The sequence below is a fragment of the Emys orbicularis genome, chromosome 12 (assembly GCF_028017835.1).
Source record: "Emys orbicularis isolate rEmyOrb1 chromosome 12, rEmyOrb1.hap1, whole genome shotgun sequence".
Classification (NCBI taxonomy): domain Eukaryota; kingdom Metazoa; phylum Chordata; order Testudines; family Emydidae; genus Emys; species Emys orbicularis.
This window is the reverse complement of record NC_088694.1, coordinates 31,915,943-31,943,677: the sequence shown is the minus strand read 5'-3', so window position 1 is coordinate 31,943,677 and position 27,735 is coordinate 31,915,943. Positions and strand designations below refer to the sequence as shown.

General features: G+C 50.3%; 1 protein-coding gene across 1 annotated transcript in view; it reads left to right on the top strand.

The window, feature by feature from the left end:
- Nucleotides 1–8,533: 8,533 nt before the first annotated feature.
- Nucleotides 8,534–27,735, top strand: part of LOC135886963 (rho GTPase-activating protein 39-like) — a 141,162-nt gene continuing 121,960 nt past the window's right edge. Inside the window, exons 1-2 of the mRNA XM_065414745.1 lie at nt 8,534–8,663; nt 10,966–11,092. Of these exons, the coding sequence (XP_065270817.1) occupies nt 8,534–8,663; nt 10,966–11,092 (257 nt within the window). The remainder of the gene's footprint in view (nt 8,664–10,965; nt 11,093–27,735) is intronic.

Here is a 27,735-nt window from a genome sequence, read left to right as displayed (position 1 = left end):
ATGTAAATAGACTGTTTCAAGTTACATATATTACTGTTCTGGTGATACTTTTGATTGGTGACTTGTTTCTCTTTTAATTAGAGTTGTGTAAATATTTTTGCTCTGATAGTATTGCTAGTGGTAAAGGTATTTCTCCCCAGCTCAAGTTGTAATTCATTCCCCATTAATAAACAACCACCTGTTTTGAATTGCAATCTGTCTTTGTTTCAATTTTCCTCCTTCACTCAAATACTCATTCGAACCTGCATTGGTCTCGGACAAGAACAATCATGAAAAACTTCAGCCCGAACAGTCAGTTGGCTGAAGCCACTGAAAGAGGAGGATAGAGTGGGAAATGTTCGGCAATCTTCACAGGGTTAAGCACTACTAGCATTTAGTGGGTAAAAAACCCATGAAAGCTTATGCCCAAATAAATCTGTTAGTCTTTAAGGTGCCACCAGACACCGTTGTTTTTGCAGATACAGACTAAAACGGCTACCCCCTGATATTAGCATTTAGTTTTACACAATTATTTTTAAATGTAACTTTTAGACTTTAATCATAATGCCTCTTGTGCCTTGCCCTGCAGTGAGATAAGGTCACCAGTCAAGTGTAATGTCATGCTGTCTGGAGTGGCTCACAACTATGGGCTGGTCTACACTGGGGGGTGGGGGGGAGATCGATCTAAGATACGCAACTTCAGCTACGTGAATAGCGTAGCTGAAGTCGAAGTATCTTAGATCAATTTACCTCGGGTCCTGACGGTGCGGGATCGACGGCCGCGGCTCCCCCGTCGACTCCGCTACCGCCTCTCACTCTGGTGGAGTTCCGGAGTCGACGGGGAGCGCGTTTGGGGATCGATTTATCGCGTCTAGATGAGACGCGATAAATCGATCCCCGATAGATCGATTACTACCCGCCAATCCAGCGGGTAGTGAAGGCATATCCTATGAGTGCCTCCCACAGGGCAGACTGTCAGAAAACATGGCAGACCCAAACTGGTGGTATATTCTATAATTAGATTTTACCAAGCCAGTAACAAATGTGAACTCCTAGATCACTATAACAGTCTTACCATGGAGTCACAGACATTCCCCTCAGACTCTCTGGTCTAACTTGCCACACTCTGATCCGGAAACACTCTGCCAACTTAATGGTCTTAATGGTCTTAAGTGGGGACACACACAATCGACTGTATCAAATTGATTTCTAAAAAATTGACTTATATTAAATTGACCTAATTTCATAGTGTAGACATACCCTGAGATAATGAAAATGAACATGCATCGATCCGTACAGCTTTGGATTGTTATCGAGCAGAACCCATCATCAGCATGGACGCATGTCCCCTGGAATGGTGGTTGAAGCATGAAGGGACATATGAATCTTTAGCGCATCTGGCACGTAAATATCTTGCGATGCTGGCTACAACAGTGCCATGAGAACGCCTGTTCTCACTTTCAGGTAACATTGTAAACAAGAAGTGGGCAGCATTATCTCCTGCAAATGTAAACAACCTTGTTTGTCTGAGCGATTGGCTGAACAAGAAGTAGGACTGAGTGGACTTGTAGGCTCTAAAATTTTATAATTTATTTTTGAATGAAGTTATTTAGTACATAATTCTACATTTGTAAGTTCAATTTTCATGATAAATACAAGTACAAATACAAGTAATCAAAAATAAATATAAAGTGAGCACTGTACACTTTGTATTCTGTGTTGTAATTGAAATCCATATATTTGAAAATGTAGAAAATATCCAAAAATATTTAAATAAATGGTATTCTATTATTGTTTAACAGTGCAGTTAATCGCGATTAATTTTTTTAATTGCTTGACAGCCCTAATATTTAGGTTGCTTCCAGTCATGGGTGGCACATACAAGAGGCTCGAGGGGGCTCAGCCTCCCCAAAATAAAAAAGGCTGGCCATCCAGGGGGCAAATGCCAGATGTGGGTCACCTCCCTTTGGAGGTGCACCGCCCCACTACCTTTGCACCCTGGGAGCAGGAGTGCTGGAGGCTCCCTAAAAGTGGGGAGGCCACCATGCCCGGACCGTTGTCCTGTCACCTTGCTTCACTCCTCTCTCCCTGTGGCCTCTTCTCCCGAGGCCCTGCCCCTGCTCCTCCTCTTCCCCCGAGGCCCTGCTCCGCCTCTTGCCCCTCTCCGCCCCCTCCCTCCCATTGCTCACCCTTAGGGTAGAAAAAAAGTGGGAGGGCATAGCCAGGGGTGCTGGAACACAGGGAGCCCTGGCCTCATCACTTTTTTCCTGCCTCAAGGGAAAGTAAGGGGTGGAGGAGCAAGTGGTGGTGGTGGTGGGGCGCCTTGGGGCACAGCATGGGCAAGGCCTCGGGGGAGGGGCAGAGCAGGGGATGGGGTATAGTCCAGCCACTGGTGTCCCCCTACCCCCCACTTCTAGGGAGCTTCTGGCGCTCCTGGAAGTAACCTCCCCACACAAAAAATTCTCATATCACTTATGCTTCCAGTCCCAAGAAATTGGTCACTTGCCCCAGATCAACTGGTACTCTAGATCTTACACCCAAAACAACACTGGCAGCCAATTCTATACTAAACTAACCAAAGATTTATTAGCTAAGAAAAAAGAATGAGAGTTATTGAGAGGTTAAAGCTGGTAAATAACAGGTGAATCACAGTTTGTAATGCCAAATGGTGGTAGTGATGTAATAAACTGCCAATTTCCCAAAAGTCTTTTCAGGGTACCCAGATTGTCTCTGGGGATCTCCGCTTTGCATCTGGTGCACTTTCCTGCAAGAGTCAAACAGTCTAGAGATGAAAGCTCTTTCCCTGAATCCATACTTATAACTTCTTCTCACAAAAAACAAGCTGACAGTGTCATTACCCATGTGGGTTTTTCCTTTGATTGTGGAGAATGAGGAATGCATTCTGAGTCTTTGACCTCCAATCATCACACACAATGACCACTTACCTTGAAATGAGCTCTTTTCTGTTAAAGTTCTTAATTTGCATTCCACAAGGCTTCTTTCTCGTTTGATGGGTTATTTAGTTACGGGGGGATATACATTGCAAATGTTTGCTATTACATTATAATAGGATATGGATAAGCGAACACAACGAAGTAACAGTCCACTAGTGTTCATGAAGTTTAAAAACCAAACACTGATATATATACTTTTAACAATCACTTTGTTCTATACTAATACACAAGTGAATTGGCCTGGGGATCTGGAATGAGCTGGCATCTGGTCTGCCAGTGTCACAGGGGACATCCCAGAAAACACAGTGTCCCTCAGGAAATGGGTAAAGAGTCAGTTGAAAATCTCTTCCCTGTTGCGGCAGGTAACAGACAGGTGTCCTGCCCACTGATCACATATGGAATCTCTGCTGGTGCTGCTCTCTTTGGTGGCCCAGAACTTTCTATCCTGTCTGAAAAGATACATACACAAATCTGCCAGATTCCTTTGGACAATGGATGGTTCTGTCACTGATCCAGCAGGTCTAAGTCCCTAGGCTGGGACCCGCCCCTCCACTGTGGCCTGCTCCACCACACTCCGCCTTTCTCCTAAAATGCCTATAAACCCGAATCCTCCCCTCAAACTAGATGAAAAGAGAAAATGAAATCAAACGATAAAGGGGTTTTACACTGAGGATGACTCTGGCCCCAATAGCTTAGTTTTACACTTGGCAAGCACAACAGGGCTGCCCAGCCAGCCAGCAGAGCTGCCGTGATCTCACTGTCTCTCTATTTGTTATGTAGGGTGCAGTGGGATTTCATGTGTTGCTCTTTAGATTAAGTTACTTAAAGGATACTTCAGCAGTCCCAAAATATCCCTTGCTCGGCAGCACACCCCATAGTCCCCTGACAGCTGGTTGAGACAGAAGCATCATGATTACCAGCCTGAATATGCAGGCTTCTTACCCAGGATTTCAGAGGCTGGTTGTGTTGTCAGACACAAGCCAAAAAATCATTTGGGTAGTGACAAAATCCATCTAGTGCCAGTGCCAGGTCTAGTCCCGGTGATCTGAAGTCAGGACAGCTCTATTCTTACAGGACTTGTCTACACATGGACTTGTTCCCAATTAACTGTTCCTACTTAACTCTCCAGTGTTCCAGAATAATAATGTCCACCCATGGCGTTAAGTAGGAACAGTTAATCGGGAACAACTGCATGTGCAGCCAAGCTCTCCCATACCGAGGGCTCGGAACACTTTCTCAGCATCATGGCAGATGGCAGAGTTCAGGTTGGTGGCTGGTAGCACAATTGGCCCACTGAGTTCCTTCTTTAGTTACATGACTTGTCTGGATGTTGGTTATCCAGAGGGGTGAGCTTTAGTGACCCTCTAGATAACAGGAGCTGATGGGCGTGAGGTAGTCATACTAACGAGCTGTGTATCCCATGTGGGGCTTTACAGTCCAGCTTGGAATGATGTTGCAGGGGCAGACCTTCTCTTGGCTCAGCAGCAAGATCTAGACAAACACACCTTTCCCTCCAGCGCGCACACGGCCTCCAGGATTCCCGTCTGACCCAAAGGAACAATCCCTCATTCCTGCCTCCATTTCTGAGGAGCTGTTTTGTTTTTAAAGCGAGGGACAGAAGCAGAGCTGTTAAAATCCTTAACACAGGAGCTGCTGGTTTTTACAATCCAGTGTGCAGGGGGGAGAACAGGACAGGAGGACACACAGATTGCATGGATTGTATAAAAAGGCTGCCCCAGCTCTAATAAGTGATTTACCAGGGCAGGAAATGGTCCAGGAAATAGAACAGACTACATCTGAGGCAGCAGAAACACCGGTCTTTAGGGGGGTCTTAGCCATTTTCTCTTCTTTGTTCCACATTCGGGTGCATTATATTTTTCTATACAAAGTAATTTTTTTAAAATAAAGTTTTAACACATGTGAGGGAATACGTAAGACGAGATCCAAACAATGCCATCTAGCACAACACCGGCTCATTGTGGTCGCTGCTGTTGGGGGGATGTAATCCTCTCGGTTAGTGGCTTAGTCTCTCTCTCAACAATTCCCACTGCACAGTCTGCAACAGCAAAAGTGCTAACTCCTGTTCCCTCACTATCGGTGCAAAATAGCAGCTACTGTTGTTTGCAATTAATAAAGGACTTGCTAACAAACAACAAGAAAGGGAAACAAAGTCACCATCTACCTGTGATCCACATAAAAATAACTAATAGGGACAAACAGGACTTTCTGGGGCAGAAAGAGAAGATAGAAGTATTCTCAGTCTCCTTCCTCATCCTACTTTACAAAGTTTCTTGAGGATCTACCCTCGCTCAGCTTACTGTACAGAGCATGTTGGCAAGATAATTCTCTTTGAATTTTGCATGCAAATCACTTATGTCAAAGTGCAAATCAAATACCCTTGTAATAGCCTCACAATCAACAAAGTAGAAAGAGGCTTAGCAGAATTTGATTTTTATTTTTTATAATTTTGACAGATGATTATTTTAAGCATATTTTCTATTTTTATTGATTTAAACTTTCAGTTGTGCAACAGTATTGGTTTTAAATTTTAAATTTTCATCAATTTAAATTTTCATAGTTGCAGGAAATTAGTTGTGGGAGAGTCAGACAATTATTTAGTGACCATAGATGTTGAGATTCAAAAAGTTAAAGTTTTATAACCATTAAAACATAATTTGTTAACATCATGTCAAAACATCCTTAAATGAAACTCTACGTTCTCAAGCAGCATTTTACTTACATTGCCTATCTGTAAATTTCAGTTATAAAGGCAAGTATTTTTGTTGGTTTGTGTGTGTACGATGAAATTGACATTTACTAATATTTACCGATTTAAAATCTAATTCTTTATGCTCAGGCTTGGAAGGATCTCAAACTTGGATGCAACACAGAAGCAGTAACTCCATTTTTGGACAATGCATGTCTCATCTGTATTGTCAGATAGTTCTTGCTCTATCATGGAAAAGGTGAAATCTGTCATATTAGAACATATTTCTTTTGTTTAACCAAAACCAGAATGAGGTCACCCAGAGACATAATTACAGGAACCTTGTTTTTCCAGAAGGTAAATTATCAGCCAGCTTATCTCTTAGCCAGATCTTGTTTTATGCTAGTTCTAGAACCAGAGAACTTGGTTGAAATCTTGTGAATTTTATTAGTGAATGTGGTCTCACTAGCCACGTTAAGTGCCATAATTACTCATCAGCAATGCTGAAATCTCTCAAATGTCTCCTGTTAAGACAATTCTGCAGGAAATGTGCCGAGTGCCTGTCAGAGCTCATAAACTAAGCATAGTTGGATGAGGTAAGTCCTTGGATGCTGACTTGCCTTGGGAAAACCCAGGTATTCCAGGAAGTAGTCAGAGATTCAGAAGGACACGTCACATCAGCTAAGCCAATGATTAACCAATGCCCCAGAACAACGTTAGGGGAGGTGTTGTGCTGTTTGAGAAACTACAGACCTGGAGCTAAGAAGTATACAACCTTGTGTTCCTATTGTTGTCACCTGTCTTTCCCTTCTTCTGTTGTGTTCTGCATCCCCTTGTTGGATCTTCTCCATTTTTAGATCATAAGTTCTGTGGGACAGGGATGTCTTTTATTGTTTATACAGCGCCCAGAACAAAGTATGAGCTTTGCGTACCATTTCACAAATAAAATTGTATTTTTAAAAGGGGGCCTTGACCATTTGTGGTAATTAACAATTCCCACTGCACTGTCTGCAAGAGCAAAGGTGCTAACTCCAGCTGTTCTGCACAAATTTCAGCAGAGGTAATTAGATTTTGCCTTGCTAAATTCCCCCTGGCTACTGGATTGGAATGTACATGGAGGAGAGGTTACAGGCTTTTGGAAATGGGAGGAAGTTAGGCATTCCTGTTCAATTTCCCTTTTCAACTTTAACTAGACTAACTTGGGATAACGAAAGGCTATGGAGGAAGCAGATGGAGCCGACAGGGCCACTGAAAACACAGCTAGGCTACTACAAACTATCCCATCACTGGAGTGCAGGGAAGTTAGAAACATACTTTAACCAAAAACACCCGAGAGCCTCATAATCACAGGGCCGGGCCTCAGGAAAGACACCTAATAGCATAAACCTGGTGGTGAAGTCACAAGAGTTGGCAGTGCTGCTGTGTAACTGTGGCAAGTCCCAACCCCCTCTGTATCTGTTCCCATCTGTAAGGGGAGATAATGCCCACCTGCCGGCTGAGAGTGGCCAGGCTGAAGCCAGGCCAGTGGAGGGTGCAGGAGAAGGGCAGGTTTGTTCGGGCTTCAGCAGAGTGCAGGGGAGCAGCCCTGCCAGCTCAGCTGGGAAGAGCTGCCACCAGAGGCTGCACTTGCATCACATTCAAACTGACCAACAGCAGGTCAGTCCCCAAAGGGAGCAGCCTCTTTGCCCCAGAGAGGCTCCTTCAACCCAAGGAGCCCAGTTTGTGCTGGGGACTTTTTGAACCAATACAAATAAGGTACAGCCTCAAAGCCAGCACAGCCCCAGGTCACTCATCCCAGTAAGGCGGATGGGCTGCAGCCACTGCCCCGACTTTCCTGCTGCGTGGGCACAGGGAGACACCCTGCTGGCTCAGAGAACCCCTGCGTGCTACCCCATGTCAGCCCCTGTACCCTTGCCCCAACTGCTATCACTCCCAGCCCCCATCACTCCTTACCCCCCTCTGCCCCATCACCCCACCCCCATGGCCTCTGCCCCATCACTCCCCGTCCCCATCCCCTACCCCCTTCTGCCCCATCACCCCACCCCATCACTCCCTACCCCCTTTGCCCCATCACCCTACCCCCATTGCCTCTGCCCCATCACCCCACCTCATCACTCCCTACCCACTTTGCTCCCATCACCCCAGCCCCATTGCCTCTGCCTTATCACTCCCTTCCCCCATCCCCACCCCATCATCCCCTACCCCCCTCTGCCCCATCACCCCACCCCATCACTCCCTACCCCCTTTGTCCCCATCACCCTACCCCCCATTGCCTCTGCCCCATCACCCCACCCCATCACTCCCTACCCCCTCTGCCCCATCACTCCCTGCCCCCATCCCCTACCCCATCACCCCACCCTCCTCTGCCCCATCATCCCACCCCCATCGCCTCTGCCCCATCATTCCTTACCCCCTCTGCCCGCATCACCCCAGCCGTATTGTCTCTGCCCCATCACTCCCTGCCCCTATCCCCTACCCCCCTCTTCCCCATCACCCCACCCCATCACTCCTTACCCCCTCTGCCCTATCATTCCACCCCCATCGTCTCTGCCCCATCACTTCCTGCCCCATCCCCTGCTCCCCTCTGCCCCATCACCCCACCCCTATCACTCCCTACCCCCTCTGCCCCCATCACCCTACCCCCATCGCCTCCGCCCCATCCCCTACCCCTATCACTCCCTACCTCCATCACCCCCTGCCCCTCTCCCTTACTCCTCTCTGCCCCCAGCATCCTACCCCCATCCCTCCCTACCCCCTCTGCCCTCATCACCCCAGCCCCATCGCCTCTGCCCCATCATTCCCTACCCACCCCTGCCCCATCACCCTGCTCCCATCGCCTCTCCCCCCTCCCTCATCCCCTATCCCTTACCCCCATCCCCCTCTCCCCCCCCCCATGCCCCCGCCCCATCCCTCCCCGCCCCCGGCTGGCCTGCCCCGGCAACGGGACGGGCGGGGCGGGATCGGGTTTCACATCCTGCAGCAGCCGGCGGCCGCAGGGCAGAGGAGCGGGACATGGCGGAGAGGTGAGTGCGGCGGGCGGGCAGCGAGCCCTGAGCCCGGGACCGGGCCGGGCCTCCCGCACCTGTTGAGCTGGGTCCGGCGGGTCCCAGCGAACAACCCCCCCCACCCTGGTGGCGGCGCTGGGAGCCCCCCCGACTGCAGCTCGCCCCCCTTTGGTAAGGGTGGGATCCCCTCCCCCCGGGCTGCAGCCCGCCCCCCATTGGTAGGGGTGAGATCCCCTCCCCCCCGACTGCAGCCCGCCCCCCATTGGTAAGGGTGGGATCCCCTCCCCCCCGACTGCAGCTCGCCCCCCTTTGGTAAGGGTGGGATCCCCTCCCCCCGGGCTGCAGCCCGCCCCCCATTGGTAAGGGTGGGATCCCCTCCCCCCCGACTGCAGCTCGCCCCCCTTTGGTAAGGGTGGGATCCCCTCCCCCCCGACTGCAGCCCGCCCCCCATTGGTAAGGGTGGGATCCCCTCCCCCGCGACTGCAGCCCGCCCCCCATTGGTAAGGGTGGGATCCCCTCCCCCCCGACTGCAGCCCGCCCCCCATTGGTAAGGGTGGGATCCCTTGCCCCCAGCTGCAGCCCGCTCCCCTATTAGTAAGGGGGGGATCCCCCTCCCCCCTGGCTGCAGCCCGCCCCCCCCCCCTTGGTAAGGGGGGAACCCCTCCCCCCGGCTGCAGCCTGGCTTCCCCACTGGCAGCGCTAGGAGCCACCCCTGCATGATCCCTCCCCCATTGCACTGGGAGCAGTGGGCAGGAATCCAAAGGGACATGCGGACTGGCAAAAGCCCTGGAAAACTTCCTGAGTCTGAGCTGTGTCAGGCCAGGGCATGTGCTCCCTACAATGGAAGGGGCCTGGGGAGTGGGGAATGGGCTCCCCTGGGGGCAGGAGCCCTGTTGGGAGGCGATACATCAGTGCTGAGCAGACTTTAGGGAACCCTCCTGCTTTAGCCTGTAGGGGCCCTGGGTGAGAGAGAGGAGGTAGAGGGGAGATGGTTGGTGTTGTGCCTAAGGCCCTGGTCTGCTAGGACTTGGGAGATCTGGGTTCAGTATGTTACTTCACCTGCCTGTGCCTCAGTTACCCTCGGTAAAGTGGGGATAATAACACTGCCCTTCTCCCACCATGGCTTCCTAGAGAGCCCCGTCCCGAAGAGTTTACGTTTTGCTATGTGTTTGTAGCTCCGTGATCTTGGTTTCTTTCCTCCCTGATATCTCTGATACCTTGGCATGCTGGGTGAGCACATGAGCTGGATTTTTCTGTTTATGATTAACAGTGAAATAGTTGAATGTGTTAATGTTTAAATGGAGTCTCTGCATTAACACCCACCTGGGATGAATGGGGCAATACCCACTTCAGAACTGCTGCAGGTCACCTTCAAGGGTGGAATATTAAGATTTACAAAAATGAAGTTTTACATTTTGCTTACGTTCTTTGTGGTAAGTGATAAAGGGGCCAGGATCCGGACGGCATTTGGCTTGCTTTGAGTCCTAGGGGAAGGAACCCAGTGGACTGAGTCTCACTCAGTTCCTGACCCCATAACCTGAGGGTTTATGAGCTGAGGCTAACCTCTGGGTCCCCACTCCCAGAGGGCTTGTTCTTTGGGCAGTAGGCTAACTCCAGTGTCTGGGGCAGGTAATAGCTTTCCAGCCCCGTTCCAGTGTCTGACATGCATTAACTGCATCTTACACAGTCGGTGCAGAAAATTGTTCTGGTTTGATTGCCACTGACATGCAGCTTTGGTTGGTTTTCTATAGGGAAGGAACTTGTTTTGTACTTGTCCTTTAGCTATTTGACTCCTTGGTAAAACCAGGGGGCCAAGTTCACCCCTGATGTAAGCCTGTTAATGTCAGGGGCTAACTCTGGGCCAAGATGTTTACATTCAGATGGGGCTCGTCTGCCCAACTTTTTGAGAAACCTTTTGTTTTTGCCGAGTCTCATGTGGTTTCTGTTACGGTCAGACTAGCCTTTGTCTTCAAAGCCTGCTGAGGGTAAAACTTTCTACTTAACAAAAGTTGTTGGCACATGCCAAATGGAAGTGTCAAGGCCAAGCAGTGCTCTTGCCTTTGCCAAGGGGCTTTTACATGTTTTTCTCAGCATTGATGAGCAGTTAATCAGTGATCATCTGTATGCCTTTGAACCTACTCTGCCTGATTCACAGGCTTTGGGGTGGATGTTTGTGCTGGTTTGAGTGTCATAATGTACTTTGTACGTGGTTATTGCTGTCTCGCTTTCTTACAATCCATTAAAATTGGAGCTACTAATGCATGTGCAGGAACGATTATCTGTGTTCTTTTTGCTGGGGGAGTTTTAGTTTCACCCCTAGCTTGGCTCTCCTTTGTCCGAGGGATAAGTATTGAGGATCTGCTGTTTACAATTAAGGTGGATGCCCAGGAGACCCAGTTTTCTCAGAATGCGCTGTGCTCCAAACATGGAGCGATGTCACACATCCTGTGAGTAACCCCATTCAGACAGAATACTTCCTGATCGCTGTGTGTTTGCAAGAGGTACTTGGGGGATGATGCAGAGGTGGGCAGAAATACTGTCATTCTGTAGGGCCAGGCCACTAAGCTCTTTGATGCTAATTGCTTTTGCATTGGTCCAGCAGAATGGCTTCTTTTGAGAAGTCAGTATGCTGTAATGATTTGACATTCAAATGAGGGCTACGGGTCAACTGGCTTCGCACAGTCTCCTCAGGTGGGAGGAAGCTGTGTTGGCGTTTTGGTTGATGTGCTCTTTTCTTCATTATTGGTGCAGGCTCACTGGAGGAGTTCTTCATAGCGTCTGAGATTTGACTAAGACTTTCTTACTTTTTTTTCTTTCTTCTCTTCCTGTAAAATGGAGTTTCACTCCCTGAGAACAGAGAGCACCTGATGGTCCACAGGGAACATCACATCCTTTTGAGATTGGTGCAAACTGACAGAGTTAGATAAAACACTAGAGCGAAACGGCCTAGGTGCCACAAGACATCTGCCAGCGGCTGCAGGAGCAGGTGATTGTTGCTCTTGCCTGCCCAAACCCAGCCGTACAAGGACATTTAACTCTCAGAGCCTAGTCAGTGTAAAGTTGCAGGTCGTTCATTTCCTTGGACGAACTGGAAAAATGAATAAAGTAGCCAAGACTTTGAGACTTTCTACTGATTCCATCAGGCCTGTGTGAAGACACACAAGGCGGCCTGCACTTTTTTTCTAGCTAGTCCAGTGACCCATCATCTACTACCTTTGGTTGTTTGTGTTCTTCTGCTTATTATTTACTGAATTATGCAGTGGTGTTGTGGCTGTGTTGGTCCCAGGATAGTAGAGAGACAAGGTGGATGAGGTAATATCTTTTATTGGGCCAGCTTCTGTTGGGGGAGAAAGACAAGTGTTCGATCTTACACAGAGCTCTTCCGCTGGTCTACAGATAAAATATATTACCTCACCCACCTTGTCTCTCTATCTACTGAATTGGTAGGGCCACTGCTTCCTATTCCTTAGATCCAGGCTGTTTGAAAGTGATACTGAGATCACAGTGGATTATAGGAATGCAAATTTTTGAGCCAGGTTCCTGTTTGGATAGTCCACTTGCCTTTTGTACTCACAATGGGTCTGTTTAACTGAAACAGATCTGCTGGCCTCCATTGTAAGTACATCAGACACAGAAAAATCTATGTCTATTTGGGCGGATAAGTTTTGTAATCAGGAGAAGGTTATGATCATCAATGATTCGGGGGAAAAAAGCAACATGGTGCAGAGATAAAAGAACAAACAGTTCCTATTGTTAGCTGATTGGCCAGCAGGTGCCTGCACATTTCAAAGTACAATGCATGCTTGTGCATGAATGTATGGCTTTGTTCTAGATCCTGGTGTATCTCTAGTTTGTGGCTGGACTCCAGCTGGACAACATGTGGTAGTGTTTCTTCAGTGGCAAATGCCCCTCTTAAGAAATAGAGCTGTGTGTGGAGGGGTGCAATCTGCCCCTCTGGTCTGGTCCTGCTAGTACTAGAGATGGAGCAGGAAGGGTTGTTGAATTCTGCTCTTAGTTAGGTCTGGAGAGTAGTGGAGGTGAGTGGGGATGGGCTCAGAATGTGCCTGGCTACTGGGGTCTGATTGCCCTTTGGCTTGATCAGTGGGGGCACCCACCACATACTGCTGGAAGGATGGGATTCATGTGTCTCAAGGATGACCTTGAAAATAAGGGACTAGCTACAGTGCTGTCATTGCATCTCACATACTTGAGTATGATTTCATTACCCAGAGCTGGTTCTAATTCTAACCCAGGGCTTAATTCATCACTTTTGTAGCAAATTGTTATGCAAACCTTTTTCAGAGAATGTCAGTGGATTTCAGCTTGGAGTAGATTGAAACAAACCACAAATTACCAGCCTGTCCGAAAACAGCGGGCTGATTCCACAAACGTGAATTCAACCATGGCTTTGATTAACCTGGGGTTTCTGATGTAACTAGTCTGAGTTAGGAAGTTAACCTGGTGCAAATCCCTGTGGGGATACTCTAATTTGTGTTTGAGTGGCTTATTTTGGTTTATCTTAAACTTGTTCATAATTGTCTTAAATTAAAACTGAAATAAACTTGGTTTAAATCCAAATATTTCTGTCCACACAGCCTCTGGCACTAGTTTAACTAAACTATTTTAAAATCACACCTTAAGTTGGGACAACTCTAAATTTTAAGAAACGTAAGGTATAAATCAAATGTAGCAGCGTCCCTGCAGGGCCCTTCTGGCTCCTGCCCCCGCTGGGCTGAGAAAGTCACACAGAGACCTCTAGGTGCAGTGCTCACCTGGTGCTTTTATTTAAAGGCTGTGCTCCCACCACCTTTCCACCGTACAAGTAGTCCACCGGCAGGAGAGAGGGGGCAAAACTATCTCTCTCTGCTTCCCCTCACTGCCTTTCCTCTTTACAGCTCCCCCCGGCTTCCTTCCCCTGGGGCTCTTATCCAGCCCCAGCCTGATGAGGCAGCAGCTGTTCAAGCTTCCCCAATCAGGGCCAGGTGGTCTACCCAGCCCCAATTCCCCTCCCTTAACTGGAGCTGGAGTGACAGAGGGTTGGCTAAGCAGTTTTCTGCTTAGCACCCTGTCACACCAAACCTTAGTTAAAGCTTAACTGGTTACCCGTACCACCTTTCTTAGGGTCCTTTTAATTTTGATTGCTTAATTTAGGAAAAGGACTTGAGAGTTGAATTTAGTTTTATGTAGTTTTATTAAATCTCCTTCACAGCAACAACTAATATTATAGGATATAAGAAGACAAAAATAGTGTTCGACTGCACTTTGGCTAACCCACTAGGAAATTGGTTGATATAACCATTCAGGTTTTCAGAATCAAATTACACAACTGCAGTAGAAAATAACACTTACACTCAATCACTGTATTGGTAAAGTGACTTTGTTTTGATTTTTGATTGAGTCCCTCAGAACAGGATGGATGCCATGGGGTCATTAAGTCTGGTGTTGCTAGCACAACAGAGGGAAAACTATCCAACGCTAGATCACAAGGCAGTTTGGTTATTCACCTAGGACGTGAAAGGCGGTATAAAACCATTAACTCTGGTAGACACACGTACATGTTCTGTGATCTTTGGCTGTGTCTACACTGCCATTCTCAGTGCTAAAACTTTATAGTCATTCAGGGGTGTGAAAAAACACCTCCCTGAGCGACAAAAGTTTTAGCGCTGAAAAGCACCAATATAGACAGTGCTTCTCCTGGCGATAATGCTGCCACCCCTCATTTGGGGTGGGTTTTTTTTATCGCCAGGAGAGCTCTCTCCCAGCGATAAAGCATGACTACATTGCTCATGTCACAGTGCTGCCGCGGCCGCGCTGTAACTTGGGCAGTGTAGACATACCCTTAGTTAATGACATTAACTTGTCCAGTTTTAAAGCTTCTTTACAACAAACTTGAACGGAACCTGGTTTCAGAGTGGTAGCCATGTTAGGGTATGTCTACACTACGAGAGTACTTCGATTTTACTTAAAGCGAATTTGTGGAACCGATATTACAAAGTCGAACGTGTGTATCCACACTAAGAACAGTAATTCGACTTTGTGAGTCCACACTAACGGGGCAAGCGTCGACATTGGAAGCGGTGCACTGTGGGCAGCTATCCCACAGTTCCCGCAGTCCCCGCTGCCCATTGGAATTCTGGGTCGAGCCCCCAATGCCTGCTGGGGAAAAAAATGTGTCGAGGGTGGTTTTGGGTAACTGTCGTCATTCAACCGTCACTCCCGCCCTCCCTCCCTGAAAGCGCCAGCGGGCAATCAGTTTGCGCACTTTTCTGGTGAGTGACAGCGCGGATGCCACAGCACTGCGAGCATGGAGCCCGCTGCGACCATCGCTGCAGTTATGGCCGTTGTCAACACCTCGCACCTTATCATCCACCTTTTTCAGAGGCAGATGCTGAGAAATCGGGCGAGGAGGCAACGGCAGCGCGGTGAGGACATTAAGTCTGAGAGTGGCACAGACCTCTCACAAAGCACGGGACCCGGCGCCGTGGATATCATGGTGGCAATGGGTCATGTTGATGCTGTGGAACGGCGATTCTGGGCCCGGGAAACAAGCACGGACTGGTGGGACCGCATAGTGCTGCAGGTCTGGGATGAATCACAGTGGCTGCGAAACTTTCGCATGCGTAAGGGAACTTTCCTTGAACTTTGTGAGCTGCTGTCCCCTGCCCTGAAGCGCAAGGACACCCGGATGCAAGCAGCCCTGACTGTCCAGAAGCGAGTGGCCATAGCCCTCTGGAAGCTTGCAACGCCAGACAGCTACCGGTCAGTCGCGAACCACTTTGGCGTGGGCAAATCTACTGTGGGGGTTGCTGTGATGCAAGTAGCCAACGCAATCGTTGAGCTACTGCTCTCAAAGGTAGTGACCCTGGGAAACGTGCAGGTCATCATAGATGGCTTCGCCGCGATGGGATTCCCAAACTGCGGTGGGGCTATAGATGGAACTCACATCCCTATCCTGGGACCGGAGCACCAGGCCAGCCAGTACATTAACAGAAAGGGCTACTTTTCAATGGTGCTGCAAGCACTGGTGGACCATAGAGGACGTTTTACCAACATCAACGTCGGATGGCCGGGCAAGGTTCATGACGCTCGTGTTGTCAGGAACTCTGGTCTGTTTAGACGGCTGCAGGAAGGTATTTACTTCCCGGACCACAAAATAACTGTTGGGGATGTGGAGATGCCTATAGTGATCCTCGGGGACCCAGCCTACCCGCTAATGCCCTGGCTCATGAAGCCCTATACAGGCGCCCTGGACAGTGAAAAAGAACTCTTCAACTACCGGCTGAGCAAGTGCAGAATGGTGGTGGAGTGTGCTTTTGGCCGTCTCAAGGGGAGATGGAGAAGCTTACTGACTCGCTCTGATTTCAGCGAAACCAATATCCCCATTGTTATTGCAGCTTGCTGTGTGCTCCACAATCTCTGTGAGAGCAAGGGGGAGACGTTTATGGCGGGGTGGGAGGTTGAGGCACATCGCCTGGCTGCTGATTACGCCCAGCCAGACAGCCGGGCGATTAGAAGAGCCCAGCAGGACGCGCTGTGCATCCGGGAGGCTTTGAAAGCTAGGTTCCACAGTGAACAGGGTAACCTGTGACTATTAAGTTTGTTTAAAGAGAAGCTGAACCTGCCCCCATTTCTTTACCCAGTTAATGTTGACTATCCTCTCCAGTTACATACCCCCTTCACCCCGTTTCCCCCCTTCCAACACACCTTTAAAAATAAAATAAATGGAACTTTGTTCATTAACACCGTTTTCTTTATTAAGGGTTTCGTGGAAAAGGGTTGAAACTGGGACGCAGACTGTGGTGGGGAGCGGGTGTAGTGATGGAAAGGACGCTTCTAAACTCGAGGAATGACAGGCTCCTGCTCCTAGAGCGGTCCGCAGTGGTGGACTGGTTGTTTCAACGGAGCCTGCCACCCCTCCTTTTCGGGACTCTGTGTGTGGGGGCTATGTGACTTTGTGGCGGGGGAGGACGGTTACAGATCCCCTGCTGCGTGGCTCTGTCATCCAGGCTATGGACCGCTACATAAGATCTGTAACCGCCCTCCCCCGCCACAAACTCACAGAGCCTCCCCCACACAGAACATGAAAACCACCTCCCAGACTGACCAGGGTGCCTAGTGACTGCAATGTGTGTGTGACCTTCTGCTGAACCTGCCCCCGTGTCTGTACCCTGGTAAAGGTGACTGTCCTCTCCAATTACCAACCCCCTTTCCCCCCTTCAAACACACTGTCCTCTAAAAGAACATGACAGAAACAGTAATTAACAGAAACGTGTTTTTTATTAACAGCTAGACAGTTAGGGGATGACACTGGGACGGGGGCTTGGGTGAGGTGCTTTTGAAGTGAAGGAAAGGACTTATCAAAACTTTGGGAATGAGAGCCGTCTGGTACTTGAGCAGTCTGCAGGGGTGGAGTGACTGTTTTCACGGCCCCTGCCGCCCCTCCTTCTTGGGACTTTGGGTGAGGGGGGGATGGGACTTTGTGGCGGGGGAGGGCGGTTAGAGATAGACTGCAGCGGGGCTCTGTCCTCCTGCCTCCGGTCCTGCAGAACATCTACAAGGCGCCGGAGCGTGTCCATTTGCTCCCTCATTAGTCCAAGCAGTGTTTGAGTCGCCTGCTGGTCTTCCTGCCGCCACCTCATAGACTCATAGACTCATAGACTTTAAGGTCAGAAGGGACCAATATGGTCATCTAGTCTGACCTCCCGCATGATGCAGGCCACAAAAGCTGACTCACCCACAACAGAATCTTCCAGCCTGCGACCCCTGCCCTATGCTGCGGAGGAAGGCGAAAAACCTCCAGGGCCTCTGCCAATCTACCCTGGAGGAAAATTCCTTCCCGACCCCAAATATGGCGATCAGCAGAACCCCGAGCATACAGGCAAGATTCTACAGCCGGACCCTCATTTTACCCGCGATGGCCCGTTAATGCCTATTTGACTAAAATCACATTATCCCATCAAACCATTCCCTCCATAAACTTATCAAGCCTAATCTTGAAGCCAGAGAGGTCCTTTGCCCCCACCGTTTCCCTCGGAAGGCTGTTCCAAAATTTTACCCCTCTGACGGTTAGAAACCTTCGTCTAATTTCAAGCCTAAACTTCCCCACGGCCAGTTTATATCCATTCGTTCTCGTATCCACATTACTACTAAGCTGAAATAATTCCTCTCCCTCCTTGGTATTAATCCCTCTGATATATTTAAAGAGAGCAATCATATCCCCCCTCAGCCTTCTTTTGGTTAGGCTAAACAAACCGAGCTCCTCGAGTCTCCTTTCATAGGAAAGGTTTTCCATTCCTCGGATCATCCTAGTGGCCCTTCTCTGTACCCGTTCCAGTTTGAGTTCATCCTTTTTAAACATAGGAGACCAGAACTGCACACAGTACTCCAAATGAGGTCTCACCAGCGCCTTGTATAACGGAAGCAGCACCTCCCTGTCCCTACTAGAAATACCTCGCCTAACGCATCCCAAGATCGCATTAGCTTTTTTCACAGCCACGTCACATTGCCGACTCATAGTCATCCTGCGATCAACCAGGACTCCGAGGTCCTTCTCCTCCTCCGTCACTTCCAACCTATGCGTCCCTAACTTATAACTAAAATTCTTGTTAGTCATCCCTAAATGCATCACCTTACACTTCCCACTATTAAATCTCATCCTATTATTGTTACTCCAAATTACAAGGTCATCCAAGTCTCCCTGCAAAATATCCCGATCCTTCTCCGAATTGGCAATACCTCCCAACTTTGTGTCATCCGCAAACTTTATCAGCCCACTCCTACATTCGGTTCCGAGGTCAGTAACGAATAGATTAAATAAAATCGGACCCAAAACCGAACCTTGAGGAACCCCACTGGTGACCTCCCTCCAACCCGACAGTTCCCCTTTCAGTACTACCCCTGCAGTCTCCCCTTTAACCAGTTCTTTATCCACCTCTGGATTTTCATATCGATCCCCATCTTTTCTAATTTAACCAGTAATTCCTCGTGCGGCACAGTATCAAACGCTTTACTAAAATCTAGGTAAATTAGATCCACCGCATTTCCTTTATCTAGAAGGTCTGTTACTTTCTCAAAAAAGGAGATCAGGTTGGTTTGGCACGATCTTCCTTTCGTAAACCCATGTTGTAATTTGTCCCAATTGCCATTCACCTCAAGGTCCTTAACTACTTTTTCCTTCAAAATTTTTTCCAAGACCTTGCATACTACAGAAGTTAAACTAACAGGCCTGTAGTTACCCGGGTCACTTTTTATCCCCTTCTTGAAAATAGGAACCACATTAGCTATTTTCCAGTCCATCGGTACCTCCCCCGAGTTTACAGATTTATTAAAAATTATCGCCAAGGGGCTTGCAATTTCTCGCGCCAGCTCCTTCAATATTCTAGGATGAAGATCATCCGGTCCACCCGATTTAGTCCCATTTAGCTGGTCAAGTTTGGCTTCCACCTCTGATACTTTAATGTCAATTGCCCCTCCTTTATTCCCCTCTGTCCCGCTCCCTCTATTCCTAAGCCCTTCATTAGCCTTATTAAACACCGATGCAAAATATTCATTTAGATATTGTGCCATGCTTAGATTGTCCTTAATCTCCACTCCATCTGCAAGCTTCAGTGGCCCCACTTCCTCTTTCTTTGTTTTCTTCCTATTTATATGGCTATAAAACCTCTTACTATTGGATTTAATTCCCCTCGCGAGGTCCAACTCTACACGGCTTTTGGCCTTTCTCACCGCATCCCTACATGCTCTGACCTCAATAAGGTAGGTTTCTTTGCCGATCTCTCCTCTCTTCCATTCTTTGTACGCTTTCTGTTTTTTCTTAATCGCCCCTTTGAGACGCCCGCTCATCCAGCTGGGTCTAATTCCCCTGCCTACTGACCGTTTCCCCTTTCTCGGGATACAGGCCTCGGACAGCTCGTGCAACTTCAGCTTGAAATAATCCCAGGCCTCATCTGCTTTTAGCTCTCTAAGTATGTTAGCCCAATCCACTTCCCTAAGTAGTTGCCTTAATTTATTAAAGTTGGCCTTTTTGAAATCGTAAACCTTAGTCACAGTCATAGTTTTATTTCTGTTAACCCTTCCATTTAGTTTAAACCGAATTAGCTCATGGTCACTCGAGCCAAGGTTGTCCCCTACAACCATTTCCTCAACGAGGTCCTCACTACTCACCAGCACCAAATCTAAAATGGCATCCCCCCTCGTCGGTTCAGCTACTACTTGATGAAGGAATTCATCTGCTAGCACGTCTAGAAACATCTGAGCCCTATTATTGTTACTAGCATTTGTTCCCCAATCTATGTCCGGGAAGTTAAAGTCCCCCATGATCACACAGCTCTTATTAGTTTTTACTTCCTTAAAAACATTAAATAGTTCTCTGTCCGCATCCAGGCTAGATCCCGGCGGTCTATAGCACACCCCAAGCAGTATCTCAGGGGAGGCTCTAGTAGTTCTTTTACCCAGTGTAATCGTTGCCCAGACAGACTCCGTCTTATCCATTCCATCACTTATTATTTCTTTACATTTTAGCTCATTATTGACATACAATGCCACACCCCCACCTTTACCTTTTTTCCGGTCATTTCTAAACAGCACATACCCTTCCATACCTGTACTCCAGTCATGACTACCATTCCACCACGTTTCGGTTATTCCTACGATATCAGGTTTCATTTCTTGGACCAGGAGCTCCAATTCCTCCATTTTGTTACCTAGGCTTCTCGCATTGGTGTATAAACATCTTACCATATGCTGTCTATCCTTTCTCACATTAGTTATGCACTTTGGTACGGACCCAATAGTGTCCATCTGCCCCCTCCTTCTTATGTCCAATTCCCTACCCCTACCTATATCTGTGCTTTTCTCCTCGCCCTCTTTTTCAGTGTTGGAATCTGGCGTGGAGATCAACTGGACATCTCCCAACCGTCTCCCCCAAGTTCCTAGTTTAAAGCCCTTTTGATGAGATGAGCCAGCCTCCCTCCCAGAAGTCTATTTCCTTCCCTACTCAGGTGAAGTCCATCCTGCGAGAACAGCTGTCTGTCCCCGAAAGCCTCCCAGTGGCCATACATCCCAAAGCCCTCCTTATAGCACCACTCCCTTAGCCAGCTATTTATCCTCACAATCCTGTCTGCCCTTTGCTGTCCTTCTCTAGGAACAGGCAGAATCCCACTGAAGATAATCTGAGCCTCGACTTCCTTAAGCGTCTTCCCCAGCCTGGCATAATCTCCCTTGATTCTCTCTAGCGAGAACCTAGCCGTGTCATTTGTTCCTACATGAAGGATGATCAAGGGGTTCTTACCCGCTCCTTTTAGGATCCTTTTCAACCGCAGGTCCACATCCCGTATCTTAGCGCCCGGCAGACAGCACACCCTTCTGTTCTCTGGGTCTGCCCTGGTCACAGGCCTGTCTAACCTCCTCAGTAAGGAATCCCCAATCACATAAACCTGCCTTTGCCTGGGGGCAGCGCAATCTACCAATCTATCCCCTGTTCCCTGCGGCCGTAACTCCTGTCTGTCTCTTTTTTCCCTTGTAGTCCCCCTATTGCCATCCTGTATCCTCCCGGGGCCAAGTGTTGATGCTACTTCCATCAATTCCTCCCCCCTGTGTATTGGACTAGCTGCCCTTCTTTTCTTCCTCTGCCTCCCACCATCAGGTACCACCTGCTGCGTCCCCTCCTCGTTAGCCAAACACCCAAACCTGTTCCTGAGTTCTATTTCCCCCTCACTAGCCCTCCTTTTCCTTGGCCTGCTTCTCACGGTCACATGCTTCCACTGCTCTTGTTCTCCCTCCGACATTCCCCCCTCACAGAGCATAGCCCCCGCTTCCATCTGCACCCCTGAGCATGCCCCTTCAGCCACCCCTTGCCTTTGCTCCATTAGCTGCTCAAACCCCCTTCTAAACTCTACCAGGGTCTCTACCAGCATCTCCAACCCTTGGATCTTTTCCTCTAACAGGGCAAGTAGGCGGCATTTCATACAGACATACCTCTGATCAAGTGCACCTGCTAGGACTATATACATACCGCAGCTGCTACATGCTTTCATCTGCATTGTGTCCCCTGCTGCTTGGCTCATGGCTGCTATGGTCTCTGTCTGCAGCCTCTGGGGGAACAAAGCACACCGACCACCGCGCCCACCTGCCTCCCCTTCCACCTCCCCCTGTACACTCCCACTTAAACTCCCCTGTTAGCAGCCCTGTTGGCCGGCTCCTGGGGGCCGCTGCTCGCTGCTAGGGCCGCTGCTCGGCTGGGAGGCCTCTTTTATAGGCCCCCTAATCAGCCAAGCTCCGCCCCCTAATCAGGGCGGAGCCCCTACTCAGGGCTCGGGGCTCAGCACACTGCCCCTACAGGCCTCTACACATACAAGCACTACAAAGACAGACGCAAGTACAGATACCTTCTCCTCCAATGAGACTCACTCCCACTTAAACTCCCCTGTTAGCAGCCCTGTTGGCCGGCTCCTGGGGGCCGCTGCTCGCTGCTAGGGCCGCTGCTCGGCTGGGAGGCCTCTTTTATAGGCCCCCTAATCAGCCAAGCTCCGCCCCCTAATCAGGGCGGAGCCCCTACTCAGGGCTCGGGGCTCAGCACACTGCCCCTACAGGCCTCTACACATACAAGCACTACAAAGACAGACGCAAGTACAGATACCTTCTCCTCCAATGAGACTCACTCCCACTTAAACTCCCCTGTTAGCAGCCCTGTTGGCCGGCTCCTGGGGGCCGCTGCTCGCTGCTAGGGCCGCTGCTCGGCTGGGAGGCCTCTTTTATAGGCCCCCTAATCAGCCAAGCTCCGCCCCCTAATCAGGGCGGAGCCCCTACTCAGGGCTCGGGGCTCAGCACACTGCCCCTACAGGCCTCTACACATACAAGCACTACAAAGACAGACGCAAGTACAGATACCTTCTCCTCCAATGAGACTCACTCCCACTTAAACTCCCCTGTTAGCAGCCCTGTTGGCCGGCTCCTGGGGGCCGCTGCTCGCTGCTAGGGCCGCTGCTCGGCTGGGAGGCCTCTTTTATAGGCCCCCTAATCAGCCAAGCTCCGCCCCCTAATCAGGGCGGAGCCCCTACTCAGGGCTCGGGGCTCAGCACACTGCCCCTACAGGCCTCTACACATACAAGCACTACAAAGACAGACGCAAGTACAGATACCTTCTCCTCCAATGAGACTCACTCCCACTTAAACTCCCCTGTTAGCAGCCCTGTTGGCCGGCTCCTGGGGGCCGCTGCTCGCTGCTAGGGCCGCTGCTCGGCTGGGAGGCCTCTTTTATAGGCCCCCTAATCAGCCAAGCTCCGCCCCCTAATCAGGGCGGAGCCCCTACTCAGGGCTCGGGGCTCAGCACACTGCCCCTACAGGCCTCTACACATACAAGCACTACAAAGACAGACGCAAGTACAGATACCTTCTCCTCCAATGAGACTCACTCCCACTTAAACTCCCCTGTTAGCAGCCCTGTTGGCCGGCTCCTGGGGGCCGCTGCTCGCTGCTAGGGCCGCTGCTCGGCTGGGAGGCCTCTTTTATAGGCCCCCTAATCAGCCAAGCTCCGCCCCCTAATCAGGGCGGAGCCCCTACTCAGGGCTCGGGGCTCAGCACACTGCCCCTACAGGCCTCTACACATACAAGCACTACAAAGACAGACGCAAGTACAGATACCTTCTCCTCCAATGAGACTCACTCCCACTTAAACTCCCCTGTTAGCAGCCCTGTTGGCCGGCTCCTGGGGGCCGCTGCTCGCTGCTAGGGCCGCTGCTCGGCTGGGAGGCCTCTTTTATAGGCCCCCTAATCAGCCAAGCTCCGCCCCCTAATCAGGGCGGAGCCCCTACTCAGGGCTCGGGGCTCAGCACACTGCCCCTACAGGCCTCTACACATACAAGCACTACAAAGACAGACGCAAGTACAGATACCTTCTCCTCCAATGAGACTCACTCCCACTTAAACTCCCCTGTTAGCAGCCCTGTTGGCCGGCTCCTGGGGGCCGCTGCTCGCTGCTAGGGCCGCTGCTCGGCTGGGAGGCCTCTTTTATAGGCCCCCTAATCAGCCAAGCTCCGCCCCCTAATCAGGGCGGAGCCCCTACTCAGGGCTCGGGGCTCAGCACACTGCCCCTACAGGCCTCTACACATACAAGCACTACAAAGACAGACGCAAGTACAGATACCTTCTCCTCCAATGAGACTCACTCCCACTTAAACTCCCCTGTTAGCAGCCCTGTTGGCCGGCTCCTGGGGGCCGCTGCTTGCTGCTAGGGCCGCTGCTCGGCTGGGAGGCCTCTTTTATAGGCCCCCTAATCAGCCAAGCTCCGCCCCCTAATCAGGGCGGAGCCCCTACTCAGGGCTCGGGGCTCAGCACACTGCCCCTACAGGCCTCTACACATACAAGCACTACAAAGACAGACGCAAGTACAGATACCTTCTCCTCCAATGAGACTCACTCCCACTTAAACTCCCCTGTTAGCAGCCCTGTTGGCCGGCTCCTGGGGGCCGCTGCTCGCTGCTAGGGCCGCTGCTCGGCTGGGAGGCCTCTTTTATAGGCCCCCTAATCAGCCAAGCTCCGCCCCCTAATCAGGGCGGAGCCCCTACTCAGGGCTCGGGGCTCAGCACACTGCCCCTACAGGCCTCTACACATACAAGCACTACAAAGACAGACGCAAGTACAGATACCTTCTCCTCCAATGAGACTCACTCCCACTTAAACTCCCCTGTTAGCAGCCCTGTTGGCCGGCTCCTGGGGGCCGCTGCTCGCTGCTAGGGCCGCTGCTCGGCTGGGAGGCCTCTTTTATAGGCCCCCTAATCAGCCAAGCTCCGCCCCCTAATCAGGGCGGAGCCCCTACTCAGGGCTCGGGGCTCAGCACACTGCCCCTACAGGCCTCTACACATACAAGCACTACAAAGACAGACGCAAGTACAGATACCTTCTCCTCCAATGAGACTCACTCCCACTTAAACTCCCCTGTTAGCAGCCCTGGGGGCCGGCTCCTGGGGGCCGCTGCTCGCTGCTAGGGCCGCTGCTCGGCTGGGAGGCCTCTTTTATAGGCCCCCTAATCAGCCAAGCTCCGCCCCCTAATCAGGGCGGAGCCCCTACTCAGGGCTCGGGGCTCAGCACACTGCCCCTACAGGCCTCTACACATACAAGCACTACAAAGACAGACGCAAGTACAGATACCTTCTCCTCCAATGAGACTCACTCCCACTTAAACTCCCCTGTTAGCAGCCCTGTTGGCCGGCTCCTGGGGGCCGCTGCTCGCTGCTAGGGCCGCTGCTCGGCTGGGAGGCCTCTTTTATAGGCCCCCTAATCAGCCAAGCTCCGCCCCCTAATCAGGGCGGAGCCCCTACTCAGGGCTCGGGGCTCAGCACACTGCCCCTACAGGCCTCTACACATACAAGCACTACAAAGACAGACGCAAGTACAGATACCTTCTCCTCCAATGAGACTCACTCCCACTTAAACTCCCCTGTTAGCAGCCCTGTTGGCCGGCTCCTGGGGGCCGCTGCTCGCTGCTCCTCCCGTTCGCTGTGTGATCGCTGGTATTGCGACATGTTCTCCCTCCACTGGGTCTGCTGTGCCGCCTCGGCTCGGGAACAGCCCATAAGTTTGGAGAACATCTCGTCCCATGTCCTTCTCTTGCGGCGCCTAATCTGCGCCAGCCTCTGGGAGGGGGATGCCGGGGTAGGTCGGGAGACACTCGCAGCTGTGGGATGGGAAAAAGGGAGTGAATTCCTCACAAAGATACATTTTTGTGAACAATGAACATAGTCTTTCTCTGTGAACAAGATCATGCACAGCACCTATCACATGCGCACTCAGGACAAGGTTGAATTTTCGGCCTTCCCATTCAGTGCCTGGGGTCTTGGAGTACAGATCACACAAGCGGGGCAGGACAGCGGAATTCGGGTAGTAGGCGGACATGGTAAGCCGTAGACTTTTGGCTGCTGAAAGCTTAATTTATAGCAGTGCCCTCCTTTCACGTTCAAAGCAATGCCCCTAGCGTTGGCCAGTTCCTGCTGCCGGCAATCCGGCCAGCATGAACTCTGCCCCTGTCCCACCCCCCTCGCGGCTGTCCCCGGGAAAGATCCCTGTATGCTGCCCCTGTCGTGCCTCCACCGCGTAGCTGTAAACCGCCGGTTACAGTTATGTAAAGGAACAGGCAATCAGTCCCAATACTAACATTCCCCTAATTTAAAGCAGGTCACCATGAGTGATATCACTCTGATGAGGATTTCGGACACTGAGAAAGCCCGCATGCTGCGTGAATGCCAGCAAAAACCAGGGCCGTATGCGGCCATGCTGTGCGAGGCACTGATCCCGGAGTACTTGCTGCTAGTCTGGCGCGGAAAAGTTTCCTACCATGGAGGACACAATAAGGCCGCTCTCCCCAGGAACCTGATGCAAAGGCTTTCAAATTACCTCCAGGAGAGCTTCGTGGAGATGTCCCAGGAGGATTTCTGCTCTATCCCCGGACATATTGACAGAATTTTCCAGTAGCTGCACTGGCAAGGACTAAAAAGTAGAGCGCCTAGGGCAAAGTAATCATGCAAAACCGGACATTCTGAGATACTTTTGCAGTAGTTGCACTGGCAAGGACTAAAAAGTTAAGCGCCTAGGGCAAAGTAATCATGAAAAACCCATTGTTAATATTCCATTCCTGTTCTGTTCAAAATAAATGTTTACATGTTTAAAACACTTACCGACTGATCCTTCCCCTGATTCAGGGTCATGGTTAACGCCTTGGGAGGGGGTTGGTAGGGGATCTCGGTGAGGGTGATGAAGAGATCCTGGCTGTCGGGGAAATCAGCGTTGTAAGCGCTGTCGACTGCCTCGTCCTCCTCATCTCCTTCCTCATCTTCCCCGTCCGCGAACATCTCCGAGGAAGCGGCCGTCGACAATACCCCATCGTCAGAGTCCACGGTCAGTGGTGGGGTAGTGGTGGCGGCCGCACCTAGAATGCAATGCAGTGCCTCGTAGAAACGGCATGTCTGGGGCTGGGATCCGGAGCGTCCGTTTGCCGCTTTGGTCTTCTGGTAGCCTTGTCTCAGGTCCTTGATTTTCACGCGGCACTGCGTTGCATCCCGGCTGTATCCTCTCTCCGTCATGGCTTTGGAGATCTTCTCGTAGATCTTCGCATTCCATTTTTTCGATCGCAGTTCCGAAAGCACGGACTCATCGCCCCACACAGCGATCAGATCCAAGACTTCCGGTCAGTCCATGCTGGGGCCCTCTTTCTATTCTGCGATTGCATGGTCACCTCTGCTGGAGAGCTCTGCATCGTTGCCAGTGCTGCTGAGCTCGCCACGATGTCCAAACAGGAAGTGAGATTCAAACTGGCCAGACAGGAAAAGGAATTCAAATTTCCCCGGGGCATTTCCTGTGTGGCTGGTCAGAGCATCCGAGCTCGGACTGCTGTCCAGAGCGTCAACAGAGTGGTGCACTGTGGGATAGCTCCCGGAGCTATTAGCGTCGAATTCCATCCACACCTACCCAAATTTGACATGGCCATGTCAAATTTAGCACTACTCCCCTCGTCGGGGAGGAGTACAGAAATCGATTTAAAGAGACCTCTATGTCGAACTAAATAGCTTCGTGGTGTGGACGGGTGCAGGGTTAATTCGATTTAACGCTGCTAAATTCGACATAACCTCCTAGTGTAGACCAGGCCTTAGTCTGTATCAGCAAAAAGAACAAGGAGTACTTGTGGCACCTTAGAGACTTAACAAATTTATTTGGGCATAAGCTTTCGTGGGCTAAAACCCACTTCATCGGATGCATGCAGTGGAAAATACAGTAGGAAGATATATATACACAGAGAACATGAAAAAATGGGTGTTGCCATACCAACTCTAATGAGACTAATGTGTCCATTTATTCTTTTGCGTAGAGACTGTCCGGTTTGGCCAATGTACATGGCAGAGGGGCATTGCTGGCACATGATGGCATATATCACATTGGTAGATGTGCAGGTGAACAAGCCTCTGAGGGTGTGGTTGATTTGATTAGGTCCTATGATGGTGTCCCTTGAATAGATATGTGGACAGAGTTGGCAACGGGCTTTGTTGCAAGGATAGGTTCCTGGGTTAGTGTTTTTGTTGTGTGGTGTGTGGTTGCTGGTGAG